Source organism: Podarcis gaigeae (assembly GCF_964106915.1).
Source record: "Podarcis gaigeae genome assembly, chromosome: 8".
Classification (NCBI taxonomy): Eukaryota; Metazoa; Chordata; class Lepidosauria; order Squamata; family Lacertidae; genus Podarcis; species Podarcis gaigeae.
Genome location: NC_139684.1, coordinates 80,871,056 through 80,888,720, shown reverse-complemented (window position 1 = coordinate 80,888,720; position 17,665 = coordinate 80,871,056). Strand labels below are relative to the sequence as shown.

Here is a 17,665-nt window from a genome sequence, read left to right as displayed (position 1 = left end):
TGATGGGTGTTTGGTGGAGGGCAAGGGGAGCCATGGGGCAGGGTCCAGGATGCTCAGATTACTGCCACCAGACCTCCCCTTTCATGATGTAACCGTGATGTATGAGTGATGTAGTTTCGGGGGGGTGTAACATGGGGATTAGCAGCTAATAAAAGTTTGGGGGCTCTTTTGTTTGGGGCTTCCATTTTGTTCCACCTTGTGGCAGGTGGGAGTCCTGTCGTGACAGTCTTCAATAAAGACCAAGCCTACTGGCTGCTGTTTTGCTCTGGTATTCCTGGCTGGTGTCCTTGTTTTTTGTCCAAGGGAGCCCTCAGATTTCTCTGTTAACACTGTGAATTGTAGCTCCGTGAGGGGAATTGTGGGATGTATCTCTCTCCTGACCCCTCCCCCAGAATTCTTGGGGGGAAAGCCACAGCTGTTTAAAGCACTATCGTAGAGCATGGTGTGCCCACACTCGATTTCTTGACAAGCAAACTTTGCGCAGCAGGCAGAAATCCAACTGGTGCAGCTCTGGCTGGCGATGGAGATTCTGCGTGCAACAGATAATTACACCCTGCCTGTCTCGGAAGACACCCCGCTCCCTCCACCTCCCTGTACCCAAATGCCTGCAGCCAGCCCCACCTTTCCCATCTCTCTGTCACCCTGCCGTCTAACTAGTCAGGTCGGGTTAGGACTGGGAATGTGTGGGTGAGAAGCACTAGGGGAGAGGACTCAGGCAGGGAAGACGGAGGCAGATCTTCCAGATCTTGTCTCCTCGTCCTCAGCGGAAGGTGAGAGAAAACCAGAATTCTCTTTGTTTTTCCACGTAAGTGGCCAGAAGGGGTGAGTGGTTTGTGCAGCACTGTTATAACCCGATCCCAGGCACTGCGCAACTCAGAAGGAAGCCCTGCTGAATCTGCAAGCGAGGAATTATATGCGGAGCCTGTGCGCATTAGGTCTGTGGGTCTGGCTGTTAACCAGAAGGTTGGCGGTTTGAGTCCACCCAGGGATGGCTGTGGGCAGAGGAATCCCTTCCAACTCTATGAATCTGGACCCTTTTTTTGGGGGGGGGCAAGGAAAGATGGTTCTGGGGTGGGGAGCATATAAATCAATGTCAAACTAAAACAAGGATCACTCAGATTCTTTAGAAGATGTCTGAAGGCAACCCTGTTTAGGGAGGTTTTTAATGTTTGATGTTTTATCGTGTTTTTAATATTCTGTTGGGAGCTGCCCAGAGTGGCTGGGGAAACTCAGCCAGATAGATGGGGTACTGAATAATAATAATAATAATAATAATAATAATAATAATAATAATAATACAGTGGTACCTCTGGTTACATACTTAATTTGTTCCGGAGGTCCGTTCTTACCCTGAAGCACCACTTTAGCTAATGGGGCCTCCCGCTGCCGCCGTGTCACCGGAGCACAATTTCTGTTCTCATCCTGAAGCAAAGTTCTTAACCCGAGGTCATATTTCTGGGTTAGCGGAGTCTGTAACCTGAAGCATATGTAACCCGAGGTACCACTGTAATTATTATTTCCTCAAACAGCATCAGCTGGGAGTATTAATCTGCCCCATTCTTCCAATACAGCATCCCCCTTCTTCTCCTTTTGCAAAAAAATCAGATTCCCCCACTCCGCTTTAGAGGTTTAGAGTATTGCTGCCATTGTTGCATTTCTATCTCACCTTCCTCCTGAAGAGCTCAAAGCAGCACGCCTCCTTCTCCCTTGCTCTCTGTTCCATCTTCACATCAGCCTTGTGAGGGAGGATCGGCTGGGAGGCAGGGTCCGAGGTCAAGCAGCGAGCTTCATGGTTCAGCTGTGGGATTTGAACCCCGCTGGCCCTTGTTTGGTACCCTAACCATTCTACTGCACTGCCACCTAATCATGGGGTGCTAGGATTCCTGGGAGGGGGGACCCTCTGAAGTCCGGTCCCAGAGAGGGGAGGTTTGTAGCTCACCCCACAACTTGCCCACGCCAGCCATGGCACAGAGCCAGCACACCTGGCCTGCTGGTTGGCTCAGTCGAAATTTTAATATCCCAGGACATTCCTGGCAGGCAGTGAGTCAGGCTTGAGCGCCTTTGACGCTGGCCTTGGGTGATGTTATTGCTCCCGCCTCCCCACCCCCCATCCCACAGGCTCGCACCCCAAAGAGGCCAGACGGGCACCAGGAGGAGGAGGAAGCAGTAATTGGCATAGGATTCCGCCGGGATCAGTATCCTCTTGCAAGAGCAACGCGGACAAACCACCCTGTGGAATGGAACAAGGGAGAAACCCGGGTGCCCAGCTGATTGCCCAGTCTCGGTTTTAACCTCAGAAGTGTTCTTCTCGCTCGGAGGGCTCATTTGGCGAACTTCGGCCAACTTCCACCAAAGAACCGCCATGCAGGGTTTGAGCAGCCGGGTCCCCTTTCCTGGGGAATTCCTGCTAGCAGGTGAGTTGATGACCGAGGAGTAAGCAATGTGAACAAGTCTGCCAGCTGTTTTTGGGGGGCAGGGTATTGGTATGTAGGGTTGCCAACTGACCAGAAAACACCTGGCCCAGCCTGCTCTTCTGCTTTTAATGATTTTTTTTTTGAAACATATTAAAATTATCGGGGGATGGTTGCCTGCCAAGTGTTCCAGATCAAACTATTGTTCAAGGGGACATCTATGGTAACACTTTGAAAGGTTTCTTAAATTAATTCTATTTATTGTAACAAGCTGCTCTGGAGGGTAAGACTCGAACCAATGGCTTCAAGGAGATTCTGACTAAACAGCAGGAAGAAGTTTCTGGGAGGAAGAGGCATTCAACAGTGGAACAGACTCCCTCGGGAGATGGTGGATTCCCTTTCCTTGGAGATATTTTTAAACAGAGGTTGGACGGCCATCTGTCATGGATGCTTTAGTTGAGACTCCTGCATTGCAGAGGGCTGGACTAGATGACCCTTGGGGTCCCCTCAAACTCTGCAATTTTATGATTCTAACATAAAGACATTTTTTTTTTTAAGAATCCTGAAGCTGGCAGCTCTATTAACAAGTGGAACGTCGAGGGTGCTTCTGTTCCCTGGCCTGGAGGCGATACAAAAGGAGGGGACACTTTTGCCTGTTTTCAGTTCTGCATGTTAAGCTGCCATTAAAGACAGAAGAGCAGGATCAGTTTAAAAAGTTAGCAATTCCAGTTTATAGAGTTTGGGAGCATCGTAGGGAACCGGTCAGTGCTGAACGGGGTGGATTCCAGCAACGTACGGCTGGCCAATGAGTCCTCATCGCTGGTGCACGTGGATTCATGGGCGATGGTGCCATCCGGGCAGAATTTGGGGGCACACAGCAAAATTAGTGGGAGGGCCTCCCCAGATCCAGCAAGTCCCAAAGTAGGGACATGGGTGGCTCTTTGGGTTAAACCACAGAGCCTAGGACTTGCCGATCAGAAGGTCGGCGGTTCGAATCCCTGCGACGGGGTGAGCTCCTATTGCTCCTGCTCCTGCCAACCTAGCAGTTTGAAAGCACGTCAAAGTGCAAGTAGATAAATAGGTACTGCTCCAGCGGGCAGGTAAACAGTATTTCCGTGCGCTGCTCTGGTTCGCCAGAAGCGGCTTAGTCATGCTGGCCACATGACCCGGAAGCTGTACGCCGGCTCCCTCGGCCAATAAAAACGAGATGAGCGCCGCAACCCCAGAGTCGGCCACGACTGGACCTCATGGTCAGGGGTTCCTTTACCTTTACCTTACCACTGTAAGTGAAAAAAATATATGAGGACCCCCCAACACCCTGTAAAACCATTATCCCTGGTATTACCTGTATTGCAGGGGGTTAGACTAAACGACTCTGGAGGTCCCTTCCAATTCTACAATTCTACCTAATTCAGCCTTTGCAAACCTGGGGCTGATAGGAGCCACCCAAAACGCCTAAATGGTGCCCGATTGGCAAAATTCTGACCTAATTTTACTGTGGTCGGTAGGCCAAACTTCTGACCACACAGCAGCAGGGGCTGGCTGAGAAGTTGGCAACTGCAGAACGTAGGAAGCTGTCTTATGCTTCGCCAGACTAGTATTGTCTACACTGGCTGGCGGCAGCAGCGCTCTAAGGGTTTCCACCTGAAGGTCCCTTTCATTTGGGGAAGCTGAGAATTGTCCTGGGCCTTCTGCACTCAAAGCAGCTGCTCCACCACTGAGCTTCGCCCCTTTCCCCTAGCGTCAGGGTTCTGCACATCTGCGGGTTCCTGCTGGACTGGGAACTGCTGGCAGCTGAACTGGTTTGAAGCTGGTTTGAATCTGTAGTGTGTAAACTAGGGTTGTAACTTTTTGACTCCCCCCGACCAAAAAAAAAAGCCATTTCCTGTAGCAAAGTGAACTTTTGCTTAGACACGCCGGAAAAGGGAAATGAAAAGTTGGAATCGCTGTAAAAGTTGGAATCTATTTCTCCTGTATTATAATACAGTCATACCTCGGGTTACAGACACTTCAAGTTGCGGTTTTTTGGGTTGCAGACTGCTGAAACCTGGAAGTACCGGAACGGGTTACTTCCGGGTTTCGGCAGTCACGCATGCGCAGAAGCACTAAATTGCGCTTTGTGCATGTGCAGAAGCGATGAACTGCAACCCGCACATGCGCTGCGGGTTGCGAACATGCATCCCGCATGGATCACGTTCGCAACCCGAGCGTCCACTGTACATCATATGCCTATTATACAGCTACTTATACAAAAACTGATTTATTGATTTTGGGGGTGGCCTTTCCTCAAAAGAAATGACCGTTCGTTCCTTTGCTTCTAGGCAAAAGTTCATCTAGCTAAGCTACAGGAGCATGAGGCTGTAAAAAAAGTTAGAACCTTAGTGTAGTCCAGGCATGGCCAAACTTGGCCCTCCAGCTGTTTTGGGACTACAACTCCCATCATCCCTAGCTAACAGGACTGGTGGTCAGGGATGATGGGATTTGTTGTTCCAAAACAGCTGGAGGGCCAAGTTTGGCCATGCCTGGTATAGACATCTGCTGAGCCAGGTGAGCGAGAGGGGGTCAACTTTCAGACCAGTAGGATGCAGGTGATGATGGAGGATGCTGCGAGTACCTGTGGCCACCTACCCTGACCGTCCCTCCCTCTCCTCTCACGCAGCCTTCCTCGTGGGCATGTGGGCTCCCCTGAGCCAAGCTACCATTGGCAGCGTCTCGGTCGTGTCCATCCCGGAGACCCCTGCCGAGGGTCAGAACGTCACATTTGCCGTGGTCAACGTGACGGGTACCATTCGCCAGATCGACTGGTACCGAGGCGTGGCGACCGACGGCTCGACCCGGCTCTTCAGTTACTTCCCTGGGAACGGCAACCCGCAACGGAACGGGGTGCAACATACTGGAAGGGAATTTGGCTTCCCCAACGGGTCCCTCCTCATCACCAGGGTCAGGCCCAACGACAGCAAGGTCTACACCGTGATGCTTCTGATGCGACCCAAAGGCTCTCTCAAAGGGTCCATCGAGCTACATCTGGCACGTGAGTGTTTGGGTCTCTCCCGCTCCCAATCTCATCGCCTCCCCCTGTTTCCTGTCTCCGTGGCTCAGGGCTGCAGCACGGAAATGTCCATTCCGGCCGCTGTTGAGAGTTTGCCAATGCTTAGCTCTGGAGATCCTCTTTTTTTTTATTAACCCCAACAGATAAACAATTCTGCAACATTTCAAATTGAGCAACCAGTCTTTCCAGCTACGACTTCCACCTCCCTCCGTGGCCCCCCTAAAATTTCTGTTTATACCTTCACCTTATCACAAAAGGAAAACAAAAAGTTTACCACCCACTCAAATGCTGTTTGCGTTTTAATATATTTACACTTAGTGTTTTGGTTTTTTTAAGCATTCTACAAACAGAATACTCTTCTGGGGCCTTAAAAAATTGTGGACGGGAAGGAATTTCGACTTTTATCTTCCGCAAAAAGAAGTTGTGTCATTGTCATCCGAAAGTTCCTTCCGGATCTCCTGTTTATTGTTTGCATGTATAACTTGGGAATTCTGGAGATGGCACAAGGAGATACTGGGCTGCTTGCTCCTGTTACATAACCCAACTCAAAGCGCAATTAGCGTTATATAACCACCCACTTCTTCCTTGTACGCAACTGTCAAACGGGGGCGTCAAATGACTGTAGCTGAGTGGTAGGAACATCTTCAGTGCGCGCAGAAGGTCAATTCCCAACGGCATCTCCCGGAAGGGTAGGAGAGGTTCGCTTTCGGAAAACCCGGAGAGTTCAGTATTGCCACAATGCCAAACTGGTGCATCAATCAGATCAGGGTTTGCCAGACTTGGGCCTCCAGCTGTTTTGGGACTACAACTCCCATCACCCCTAGCTAGCAGGACTGGTGGTCAGGGATGATGGGAAATGTAGTCCAAAAAAGAGCTGGAGGCCCAAGTTTGGGAAACCCTGGGTTAGATCAATCAAAGCAAAGATATTTAATGGGCTAAAGAGGTACCCTGTATTGCCCTGTATTGGGCGTTGCCAAACTACAACTCCCATCAGTGCCAACAAGCACGGCCAATAGGCAGGAGAGATGGGAGTTATAGTTCAGCAACATCTGGTGAGCCAAATGTTCCACACACCTGGTTTCGGTTGCCAGCAGAAGTGCACAGATTGAATTAACTCATTTTATCAGTTGATGGGCTAAAATGCAGTTGAGGATTCAACCAACAGGGGGACCCAATGCATGTCCACTCCAAGGATAGCCCCATTGAGTTCAGTAGGATTTACTCCTAGGATAATGTGTATATGAGTGATGGGGAAATCTGGGCCTTCCAGATGGGCCATTGGCCACGTTTGCTGTGGCTGGTGGGAGTTCACGAGGCCGTCTTATTTGTGGGATTTTGCAGGGAGTTACCTTACATCGAGTCAGATCATTGGTCCATCAAGCTCAGTATCATCTACTAGGAATGGAGGAGAAACTGAAATCAGTCTGCATTAAAAGATGAACCTAGCAAATTATCGCTTTCCGGAAGAATACAGGCACACCGAAACACAGCCATCGTTTGCAATCCACCCTTATCTGAATTTTGCGAATGGAGGAACAAGACTAGGATAAAACATGCGACAAAATACACACCTTGGTGAAAATAATGTATGGAAAGGCATTATTCTTGTGTGAAATTGTTCTGCAAAAAATGTGTACATTAGGCAAAAATAACATACACAAGGGTGTTTGAGGAGAAATTTGTGCTAAATGCCTGACGAATTTTCGTGAAGGCCTTTTCTTCTTCTGATTGCAAACTGGTGAGGGTGTGTGGAGAACAGAATTTAACACTTGCTGAGGGTGGGGAATGAGAAACTAAAACCAAAGGATTTGTCCATCCCTCTAGCTGACACTCCCATGGACTGCAAGAAGATCAAACCTCTCCATTCTGAAGGAAATCAGCCCTGAGTGCTCACTGGAAGGACAGATTGTGAAGCTGAGGTTCCAGTACTTTGGCCACCTCATGAGAAGAGAAGACTCCCTGGAGAAGACCCTGATGTTGGGAAAGATGGAGGGCACAAGGAGAAGGGGATGACAGAGGACAAGATCCATGGTCCATGGGGTCACGAAGAGTCAGACACGACTAAACGACTAAACAACAGCAACAACTAGCTGACACTGAACAGAAGTTTGCTCTCCAGAGTTGTAGGAAGAGAGTCTCTCCCAGCTGTACCAGGAGATCCTGGGGTTAAAACCTGAGACCTTCTGCATGGAAGCTGGATTGATTGATTGATTGTATTTTCTTGCTGTTTTTTATTCAAACAAATCTCAACCAATAAATAACCATAATATAATAAAACATAATACCACATCACAAATACAGCATATATCATAATTAACAAATTATCAACAAAACAGTTGCAATCTATATAAAAAGACTTAACAAACAGCCACTAAAAAATAAGCTAAACTTCACAATTATGAACAGTCATGTGATTAACACATAATGCAGGGTTTAGAATCTATGTTGTTGTTTAGTCGTTTAGTCGTGTCCGACTCTTCGTGACCCCCTGGACCAGAACACGCCAGGAACTCCTGTCTTCCACTGCCTCCCACAGTTTGGTCAAACTCATGCTGGTAGCTTCGAGAACACTGTCCAACCATCTCGTCCTCTGTCGTCCCCTTCTCCTTGTGCCTCCATCTTTCCCAACATCAGGGTTTTTCCCAGGGAGTCTTCTCTTCTCATGAGGTGGCCAAAGTATTGGAGTCTCAGCTTCAGGATCTGTCCTTCCAGTGAGCACTCAGGGCTGTTTTCCCTGAATCTATAAAACAATATTAAAAAATTGTCAAAATAGCAATTAAAATATAAGCTGAGCACTAAGTTCACTTATTTATTTTTTTTATTACAAAATTTTATTTGCAAACAAACACATAGGCACAAAACAAAATTCATATTACACTAAGTTCATTCGCACAACATCTGCACCCCCATGCTTCTGCTACTGAGCTACAGCCCTTGTCTAAAGGGCACCATCATCTAAGCAGCTGTTTGAGGTTCAGGAGGCCTGCCCCCTTTTGTGTCGGCTGCATCCCCACTAGGCGGCTCACGGTTCTACTGGCCCTACCCCGCAGGGTCGTTGTGGAGAGCTGTGAGGACCAAACTATTTCCCGTCTCAAGCATTTGCTTGCTCCCTCGGTCACTCAGTGGGACGCCCGCGCCCGATTCTGGGTACTAACACCCGTGTTCGGTCTCTTTCCTAGGCTCAACGACTACCACCCCACCCCCTACGACTCCCACCACAGAGCCGCCTCCTGCGAAGGAGCTCACCAAACCTCCTTTGATGCTGGGCTGGATTGTCGCTGGAGTCGTGGTTGGCATCCTGCTTTCGGGGGCTGTCGGGGCTGTCCTGGTCTACCGCTTCGTCTTACAAAAGGCGGACCCAGGCACGGGGTAAGGGGGAACAAGGGCTGTGTGTTTGGAGGGGTCATGAAGGTAGACCACTGAATTGGGACCATGGGAGTCATGTAGTCCAAACTCCTGCAATGCAGAAATCTATATCTATCTATCTATCTATCTATCTATCTATCTATCTATCTATCTATCATCTATCTATCTATCTATCTATCTATCTATCTATCTATCTATCATCTATCTATCTATCTATCATCTATCTATCTATCTATCATCTATCTATCATCTATCTATCTATCTATCTATCTATCTATCTATCTATCTAATCTATCTATCTATCATCTATCTATCTATCTATCTATCTATCTATCTATCTATCTATCTATCTCTCTCTCTCTCTCTCTCTCTCTATCTATCTATCTATCTATCTATCTATCTATCATCTATCAATCTATCATCTATCTATCTATCTATCTATCTATCTATCTATCTATCTATCCATCTATCTATCTATCATCTATCTATCTATCATCTATCTATCTATCTCTATCTATCTATCTATCTATCTATCTATCTATCTATCTATCTATCTATCTATCTATCTATCTATCTATCATCATCTATCTATTTATCATCTATCTATCTATCTATCTATCTATCTATCTATCTATCTATCATCTATCTATCTATCATCTATCTATGTATATCTATCTATCATCTATCATCTATCTATCATCATCTATCTATCATCTATCATCATCATCATCTCTATCATCTATGGATCATCTATCTATCTATCTATCTATCTATCTATCTATCTATCTATCATCTATCTATCTATCATCATCTATCTATCTATCTATCTATCTATCTATCTATCTATCTATCTATCATCATCATCTATCTATCTATCATCAATCATCTCTCTCTCTCTCTATCTATCTCTCTATCTATCTCTCTATCTCTCTATCATCTATATCATCTATCTATATCATCTATCTATATCTATCTATCATCTATCTATCTATCTATCTATCTATCATCTATCTATCTATCTATCTATCTATCTATCTATCTATCTATATCATCTATCATCTATCTATCATCATCTATCTATCATCTATCATCGTCATCATCTCTATCATCTATGGATCATCTATCTATCTATCATCTATCATCTATCTATCATCATCTATCTATCATCTATCATCATCATCATCATCTCTATCATCTATGGATCATCTATCTATCTATCATCTATCTATCTATCTATCTATCTATCTATCTATCTATCTATATCTATCTATCTATCTATCATCATCTATCTATCTATCATCAATCATCTCTCTCTCTCTCTCTCTCATCTATATCATCTATCTATATCATCTATCTATATCTATCTATCATCTATCTATCTATCTATCTATCTATCTATCTATCTATCTATCATCTATCTATATCTATCTATCATCTATCTATCTATCTATCTATCTATCTATCTATCTATCTATCTATCTATCTATCTATCATCTATCTATCTATCTATCATCTATCTATCTATCTATCTATCTATCTATCTATCTATCTATCATCTATCTATCTATCATCTATCTATCTAATTTAATTTTCTAAATTACATTTCAAAATATTCTTTTAAACAACCTTAAATCATTGACTTCCCTTCTCTTTCAGTGGTTCATTTTGTATACCATGCCCCCCTGCATATTTTACATGAACTAAACTAGTCAGTAATCTATTGCTACATCCATCAAAACTTATTTACGCTGTTGAATTTATCTTAATGCTACCAGCGTTTTTAAATAAACAAATCCCCCCACCATATATTCAGTAAACATTGTCTTCTTTAAATGTACATTCTTGTTCTCTTATTCTATACGTTAAGTCTGCAAGCTGTGCATATTCCATCAGTCTAAGTTGCCATTCTTCTTTGGTTGGAACCTCACTCGTTTTCCATTTTGGGGCTAACAAGACACGGGCCACAGTCGTGGCGTACATAAATAGTCTTTTTTGACACTTGGGAATTTCCCTCTGAATTATCCCCAACAAAAAGGACTCTGTTTTTGTTTATTTTTTGGAAAGGTACTTTTAATCATTTTTTCCAGTTCATTATATATCATTTCCTAGTATTCTTTTACCCTTGTAAAAGGAGATATTGCTGAAATCTCAAGCATTTGTAACTGAGGGCCATCCAACCTCTGTTTTAAAACCTTCAAGGAAGGAGAGACCACCAGCTTCTGAGGGAGACCATTCCACTGTCAAGCAGCTCTTACGGCCAGAAAGTTCTCCCTCATATTTAGTCGAAATTTCCTTGTAACTTGAAGCCATGGGTTCGAGTCCTACCCTCCAGAGCAGGATGGGAAAAAAGCTTGCTCCCTCCTACATGTGGCAGCCCTTGAGATATTTGAAGATGGCTTTCCTATCTCCTCTCAGTCTCCTCTTACCCAGGCTAAACATACCTTGCTTCCTCTACTGTTCTTCATAAGCAACCTCTCACCCATTCAAATTGTTTCTAGGATGCCCGCAAGAATGGATCCAAGAGGGAAAAAGCCACCAGCTCCCAAACATGGTGAGTGACTTCCTCTAGAGTATTTGAGAGTCCGGGGATCCACTTTCCTCCTGCAAGCAGTGGTGCGTCTGTGTGCTTTGTGTGGGATATCGTTTTGGTCTAGCAAACGGGATGTTAGCCCTGTGTACCTGAAGAAGCGTCTCCACCCCCATCGTTCTACCCGGACACTGAGATCCAGTTCCGAGGGCCTTCTGGCGGTTCCTCCCTGAGAGATGTGAGGTTACAGGGAACCAGGCAGAGGGCCTTCTCGGTAGTGGCACCTTCCCTGTGGAACGCCCTCCCACCAGATGTCAAAGAGAACAACAACTACCAGACTTTTAGAAGACATCTGAAGGCAGCCCTGTTTAGGGAAGCTTTTAATATTTTATGTATTACTGTATTTTAATATTGTGTTGGAAGCCGCCCGGAGTGGCTGGGGCAACCCCGTCAGATGGGCTGCGTATAAATAATAGGATTATTATTATTAGCCTGCTAGAATCTTGATAATGACGCAGCTCAGCAGCAACCTATGAACGTAACAATAGCTCTACTGGGTCAGACAGTGGCCTCTCAAGTCCAGCATCCTTTGCTCACAGGGATTAACCAGACACACATGCATGGGTTTTTGTTGGGGGGGGGGGGTTCAGGACCTCATAATTGTATTGATTTGTATTGGTTTTATGGGCCAGCTGCCCCCCGCTGCTCCCCTTAGCTACGCTGGGGAGAGACTGGGGAAACCCAGCCAGATGGGTGGGGTATGAATAATAAATTGTTATTATTGAAATATTATTTTGCCCTTGCAGCCCTGGGAACTGGGGGGCAATGGCTCTTTCTCTTCGCCTGTAGTTTCCAGCAACAAGGTTGTTGTGAGAACGACACACTATGCAGTTCTGAGGCATGTGCAGAATCGACAAACGTTACTGGTGATTTGTTCTATTCTCCGCTTTCCAGGTGACAAGGAGCCCATTTATGAAACGATGGATTCGCCTGTGGAATCGCCCAGAGTAGAAGGGAAGGAGCCTCCCCCAATGTCTGGACCTCTCCCCGTAAGTCAAGGCATGGATGACCAGCCAAACGCCCTGGATTCAACCGCTCCTTGGTTAGGTTCTGCAAATGGGGTGTGATGGGACTGAGAGGATTAGGAGAGGCTGGGAACGGGATTTTTCAGTCAATGAACTCCACCGTGCAACTCCCTTGGTCCTGATCCGGACTTTCAGAATTCCAAAGGTTCTGTATGAATTTGCTGGAACGGCTCTTTCCTCTGCACATTTGAGAGTCTGTGTGCATAAGGGTGAATTTGTCAGGGACTGTGCTTAGGAGGGTCTGAGCCTCCCCTCCCCCTGCTATTGATCCGGATCCTGAATCTTCTCAGGAGCAAGAGGACAGTATAGATTTGGAACAGTGGTTTGCAGAGGGACATAGTTCAGAAGGCAGAAGCTGGGAAATACTGGATGGAGAACAGAGAACAGCTAGGAGAAGAAACACTGGAAGAGAGAGGGTTAACAGATTCACAGTCCCTGGACAACATTCACCCCCCCCCTCTCCAAAGTCACAGAGAGCTCAGAAAGTGGCAGAACAGAAAGCACAGAGGGTACAAGCTCAGATTACAAGATGTAGGAGTGACGTAGATTAATAGGGACAGAAGGGGGTGAAAGCCTTAATTGGGAGCACCGCCATTCTAGGAGATGGGTTCTTTGTTCTCTCACTGTGATTATTAAAGTTTCTAACTGGTAAGAAGACTCCTTTTCCTTTGTTCTGCTTATCTACTGCTTATCTAGTGCCACGGGGGAGGAAGCCTGACAGAATTTAAAGGACTCCCCTGCCAGTGGCATAGCTAGAGGGGCAGATGGGGTGGATGGCGCCAGGCGGCACTTACCTTTGGGGGTGGCATGCTGAAGCCCAAGGTGGTATGCAAGCCCGGGCGCCCTGAGAGCCCAGTGTGCCACTCACAAAAGCTGCTTGGAGCTGGGTTCATAGTGTGTGCAAGCTGTTGTGCCTCACATACCCCCGGCGTCCCTCAGGTGACCGAGAAGGATGCAACAGGCGCACACCAGCCCCATGGTGCTGGGCTTGTAGGTTCCCCAAAGCACCACGTCCCTCCCCGCCGCCAAGGAGCAAAATCTCAGCAAAGGGAAGATCAAAATGAAGCCCCCCCCTTCACGATGATCCAATCTTTTTCATTGCCCACCGTATTCTTTCTCTTCACAGCCTCTGCCGGGTCCTTGCCCCGGACTGGACACAAACTACATGGTAAGTTCTTCACCCTGTGGGAAGCTTAACTGGACTTTTCATTTCTTCCTATATCCATAGAAATGTAAGCCCATCGTCACGCTTTGCAGTTTGCAAGCCGGCCCGACCACTGGGACTACAAAGGGAAGCATCGCCTGACATCGCTATGAAGTCAGGTGATTGACAGGTGGGCATCTGTCACCTTTGGCCTGCCAGGAGCTTGGGAAATTAAGATCTGCCCTGCCAGCCAGGAAAGATCCCAGACCTTTCTGCCGCAAGGGATGGGGCAGGTGGGGTTGTTGTGAGCTATAAGGGGAGGGAAGCGGGTGGCGGTGAGGTCTAAGGCTGGGTAGGCTGGATTGGTGAGCAGGAGATACTATCTCTGGGCAACCTTTGGAAAGTCATAGAATCATAGAGTAGAATCTTAGACTTAGAAGGGACCCTGAGGGTCATCTAGTCCAACCCCCTGCAATGCAGGAATATGCAGCTGTCCTGTACAGGGACTGAACCTGTGACTTTGGCATTATCAGTACCAAGCTTTAATAAACAGCTTGGGACCAGTTTACCTGTGAGATTGCCTTACCCGATTTATTCCTGCACGACATTTATCCCTGCATTGTGGGGGGGGGGGCTGGACTAGATGACTTTTGGGTACCTTCCAACTCTACAATTCAATTCTATGGCGGCTCCAGTCTGTGGAGCTGGTGCCAGATAATACTCATTCCACATGAGAACTCCTTGCCTATTGACGCCAGGCAGGCACCTTCCTAGTACTCTTCTGCACACCTACTAGAAACATTTTTGTTTAGGCAAGCCTATTTAAGTCACATAGAACGCTGGCATGGACTTTCATCCAGTTTTTAGCTTAGCGTTGACTCTTAATTATTTTGTGCAGGTGTTAAATTGCTGCTTCTAGCTGGTTTTTACTGTTAATCTTATAGTTTTATTCATTTGGTGAACCGATTTGAGGTTGTTTTGGTTTTGCAATCAAGAGGTATATCACCTTTATGAAATTAATAAACAGGATTCCTTTCCTCTTTAATTTTTAGGAGTTGCTTCGCAGAGCAGAATCCATTTACGCCGAGATCAAGAGGTGATTCCTTGCCTTGAAAGATGCTCCTCTGACTGCCCCCCCTCCTGCCAGCCCCCCCCCCCCCCGCTCCCTGAGAACTGACCCATTCTAGTATTTTGGGATGCGAATTCTCCATCTCCCGTCATTTTGCTCTCTCTTGTCTGCTGCTGGCAGGATCTAGAATCCTTTCGCCGTAAGACTGTGCATACAGCAAAGAATTCCAACCTACCGCCAAGTTCAAAGGCAATCGAGCCCAGTACTTTTCTCCTGAGTACTTTTCTCCTGATGGGACAGAGGAGCAAGACAGAGCTTGCTGTTACCTGGGCAGTTCGATCTCATCTCTTCCTAAAAATGGACCACCACGCGTGGCTAAAGTCTTTCTCCTTTTCAAGGAGGGAGGGAGGAAATATTTCTGCTTGCGATTGTGATTATTTTGGTCTTCTAGGCTTTTTCGATAATCCCGGGGTTTTTTGTGTTTTTTTTTAAAAAGCAGAAATCTGCTTTGGTGCTCAGAATGTCTTTCTGTTTCCTGGAGGGCTGCTCTGCAAAGTGTTGGAGGGGTGCTCTGACTCCCCCCACCCACAAGAACCACTTTCTTTGCAAGCTGTAGATCAGGAAATGGGAGGCCACACACACACACACACACACACACACACACACTTTCAGGTCATATTTGGCTGAGGACACCCCCTCCCAATTGCTAGCTCTTAGGCAGCATCTTAAAAAGCAAAGACATCACCTTGCAGACAAAAATCCGTATAGTTCAAGCTATGGTTTTCCCAGTAGTGATGTATGGAAGTGAGAGCTGGACCATATGGAAGGCTGATCGCCGAAGAATGGATACTTTTGAATTATGTGTTGGAGGAGACTCTTGAGGGTCCCATGGACTGCAAGAAGATCAAACCTCTCCATTCTGAAGGCAATCAGCCCTGAGTGCTCACTGGAAGGACAGATCCTGAAGCTGAGACTCCAATACTTTGGCCACCTCATGAGAAGAGAAGACTCCCTGGAAAAGACCCTGATGTTGGGAAAGATGGAGGGCACAAGGAGAAGGGGATGACAGAGGACGAGATGGTTGGACAGTGTTCTCGAAGCTACCAGCATGAGTTTGACCAAACTGCGAGAGGCAGTGGAAGACAGGAGTGCCTGGCGTGCTCTGGTCCAGGGGGTCACGAAGAGTCGGACACGACTAAACAACAACAACAGGGCTCTTCCAGAACACCTCTATTTTAAGCCTGAATTCAACCGTGCCCTGGAAAATTCAGGTTAAGCAGTGATCATTGATGGGGAGGTCTTGCTCAAAACCCTGCTTCCCCCAAAGATCTGACTTTGTGCAAGAAGGAAGCTGTGGGGGGTCATTCTTGCTATGACACAACATCCTCTGACCTCCCTGCAAAACAGATCAGAACGGATACTCTCTAAATAGCTGGTGTCTGTTTGGAAGTGCCCTTAGTTTAGGATCTTTCCTTCCTTCCTTTCCCACACATGCGAGGTTTGAAAAGTCTCTTCTCCTGCGTAGTCAGCACTTTAGACTAAAGCAAAGATATGTATTAGATTGGAGGGGTGCGTGGATGTCAGCCTTGTCAGATTTTCTTTTTTCTTTTTTACATGAATCTCCAGAGCTACAAACCACTGCTGGTTATAAAAGATAGGCTGTAAAGGGTTTTTATTTTTAGTCGGATGCTGTCAGCCTGGGTAGCTCCGTTAGTTAGAGCATGGTGCTGATGATGCCAAGGTTGCAGGTTCGATTCTTGTATGGGATAGCTGCATATTCCTGCATTGTAGGGGGTTGGACTAGATGATCCTTGGAGTCTCTTTATGATTCTGAATACTCCTTGCTAGGACTCGCAAGCAGGCTTTGGGTTGGCTATGAATGGGACAGGATCCTGGAATAGGCTGTCCAGTGGCCTAATTCAGCAGCTTACAGTATTCTTATTGCTACGCTCTTAATTAAAGAGCAGGATGCCCCCGTTCTGAGCCTTGGGATGAGTTTTCAGTGCCACAGGTGAACTGAGTTTACAGTCCTTTTGCAAACCCCCCCCCCCACCTCCGCTCCCGGTGAGCTTTCTTCATTTCAAGCAGTCTATCTGATATAGGGAATGTTGTGTTGTTATCACTGTCAAACAAACGGAGAGCCAGGGGACCTGGCTGCAAGTCGACCAGATGTCTATGCTTAGATATTGTTGTAGCAAAACGGTATATAAATTGTTGAAATAAATAAATGAAGTAAGGTATCAGTCGACCCTGATGTACTAGGACTATGGGAAATGATGGCTCAATTGGGCAGGTACACCCTATGAATTGAGCAACGTTGTGGCTCTGAGTATAGCCTTTGAATTGGGGATCCAGACCAGAACTAGGCCCCTAAGTCCACACACACACACAAATCCACTCCTGGTTTTCCCTCTTATCAAAGTGTTATTTTTTCTTTTTTCTTTAGCGTGATAATTTGGGCTTGTCTACACTTCTGGTTAGGGATGCGGGTGGCGCTGTGGGTTAAACCACAGAGCCTAGACTTGCCGATCAGAAGGTTGGCGGTTCGAATCCCCGCGACGGGGCAAGCTCCTGTTGCTCGGTCCCTGCTCCTGCCCACCTAGCAGTTCGAAAGCACGTCAAAGTGCAAGTAGATAAATAGGTACCGCTCTGGCGGGAAGGTAAACGATGTTTCTGTGCGCTGCTCTGGTTCGCCAGAAGCGGCTTAGTCCTGCTGGCCACATGACCTGGAAGCTCTACGCCGGCTCCCTCGGCCAATAAAGCGAGATGAGCGCCGCAACCCCAGAGTCAGCCACGACTGGACCTAATGGTTAGGGGTTCCTTTATCTTAACCTTTACACTTCTGGTTGGTCGCTACCTAGCAAGCATGGGTCCGAGAGGTTTCCCCACACTTTCTAGGCACAGGTCTGAGTGGTTTTCCCATTCCCTGGAAAACCTGGAAATCGGAACAAATGACAACCTGCAGGAGATCCAGTTGCTGTTCCAACTCAGCGCTAAACTGCAGGTTTTCCTGG

At 46.7% G+C, this 17,665-nt stretch overlaps 1 protein-coding gene across 4 annotated transcripts; it reads left to right on the top strand.

The window, feature by feature from the left end:
• The first annotated feature begins 636 nt into the window (after positions 1 to 636).
• CEACAM19 (CEA cell adhesion molecule 19) lies at positions 637 to 15,129 on the top strand. Of its 4 annotated transcripts, none has more exons than XM_083754211.1 (8): positions 637 to 770; positions 2,119 to 2,414; positions 5,071 to 5,442; positions 8,640 to 8,829; positions 11,325 to 11,377; positions 12,308 to 12,402; positions 13,667 to 13,772; positions 14,635 to 15,129. In XM_083754211.1, exons 2-7 carry the CDS (start codon positions 2,363 to 2,365, stop codon positions 13,742 to 13,744), a joined length of 840 nt encoding a protein of 279 aa, XP_083610337.1. In that variant the 5' UTR covers positions 637 to 770; positions 2,119 to 2,362; the 3' UTR covers positions 13,745 to 13,772; positions 14,635 to 15,129. The 4 variants fall into 4 exon arrangements, with proteins under 4 accessions (XP_083610337.1, XP_083610336.1, XP_083610334.1 ...); XM_083754210.1 differs by lacking the exon at positions 13,667 to 13,772 and adding an exon at positions 13,565 to 13,606; XM_083754208.1 differs by lacking the exon at positions 14,635 to 15,129 and having other exon boundaries at positions 13,565 to 13,699.
• Positions 15,130 to 17,665: the final 2,536 nt, after the last annotated feature.

Bases quoted from the DNA above. Each gene is read 5' to 3' on its own strand.
- CEACAM19 (XM_083754208.1), top strand. From the start codon at position 2,363: ATGCAGGGTTTGAGCAGCCGGGTCCCCTTTCCTGGGGAATTCCTGCTA. The intron at 5,443-8,639 runs GTGAGTGTTTGG...TCTCTTTCCTAG, and splicing joins CATCGAGCTACATCTGGCAC to GCTCAACGACTACCACCCCA. The intron at 12,403-13,564 runs GTAAGTCAAGGC...TTCTCTTCACAG, and splicing joins CAATGTCTGGACCTCTCCCC to CCTCTGCCGGGTCCTTGCCC.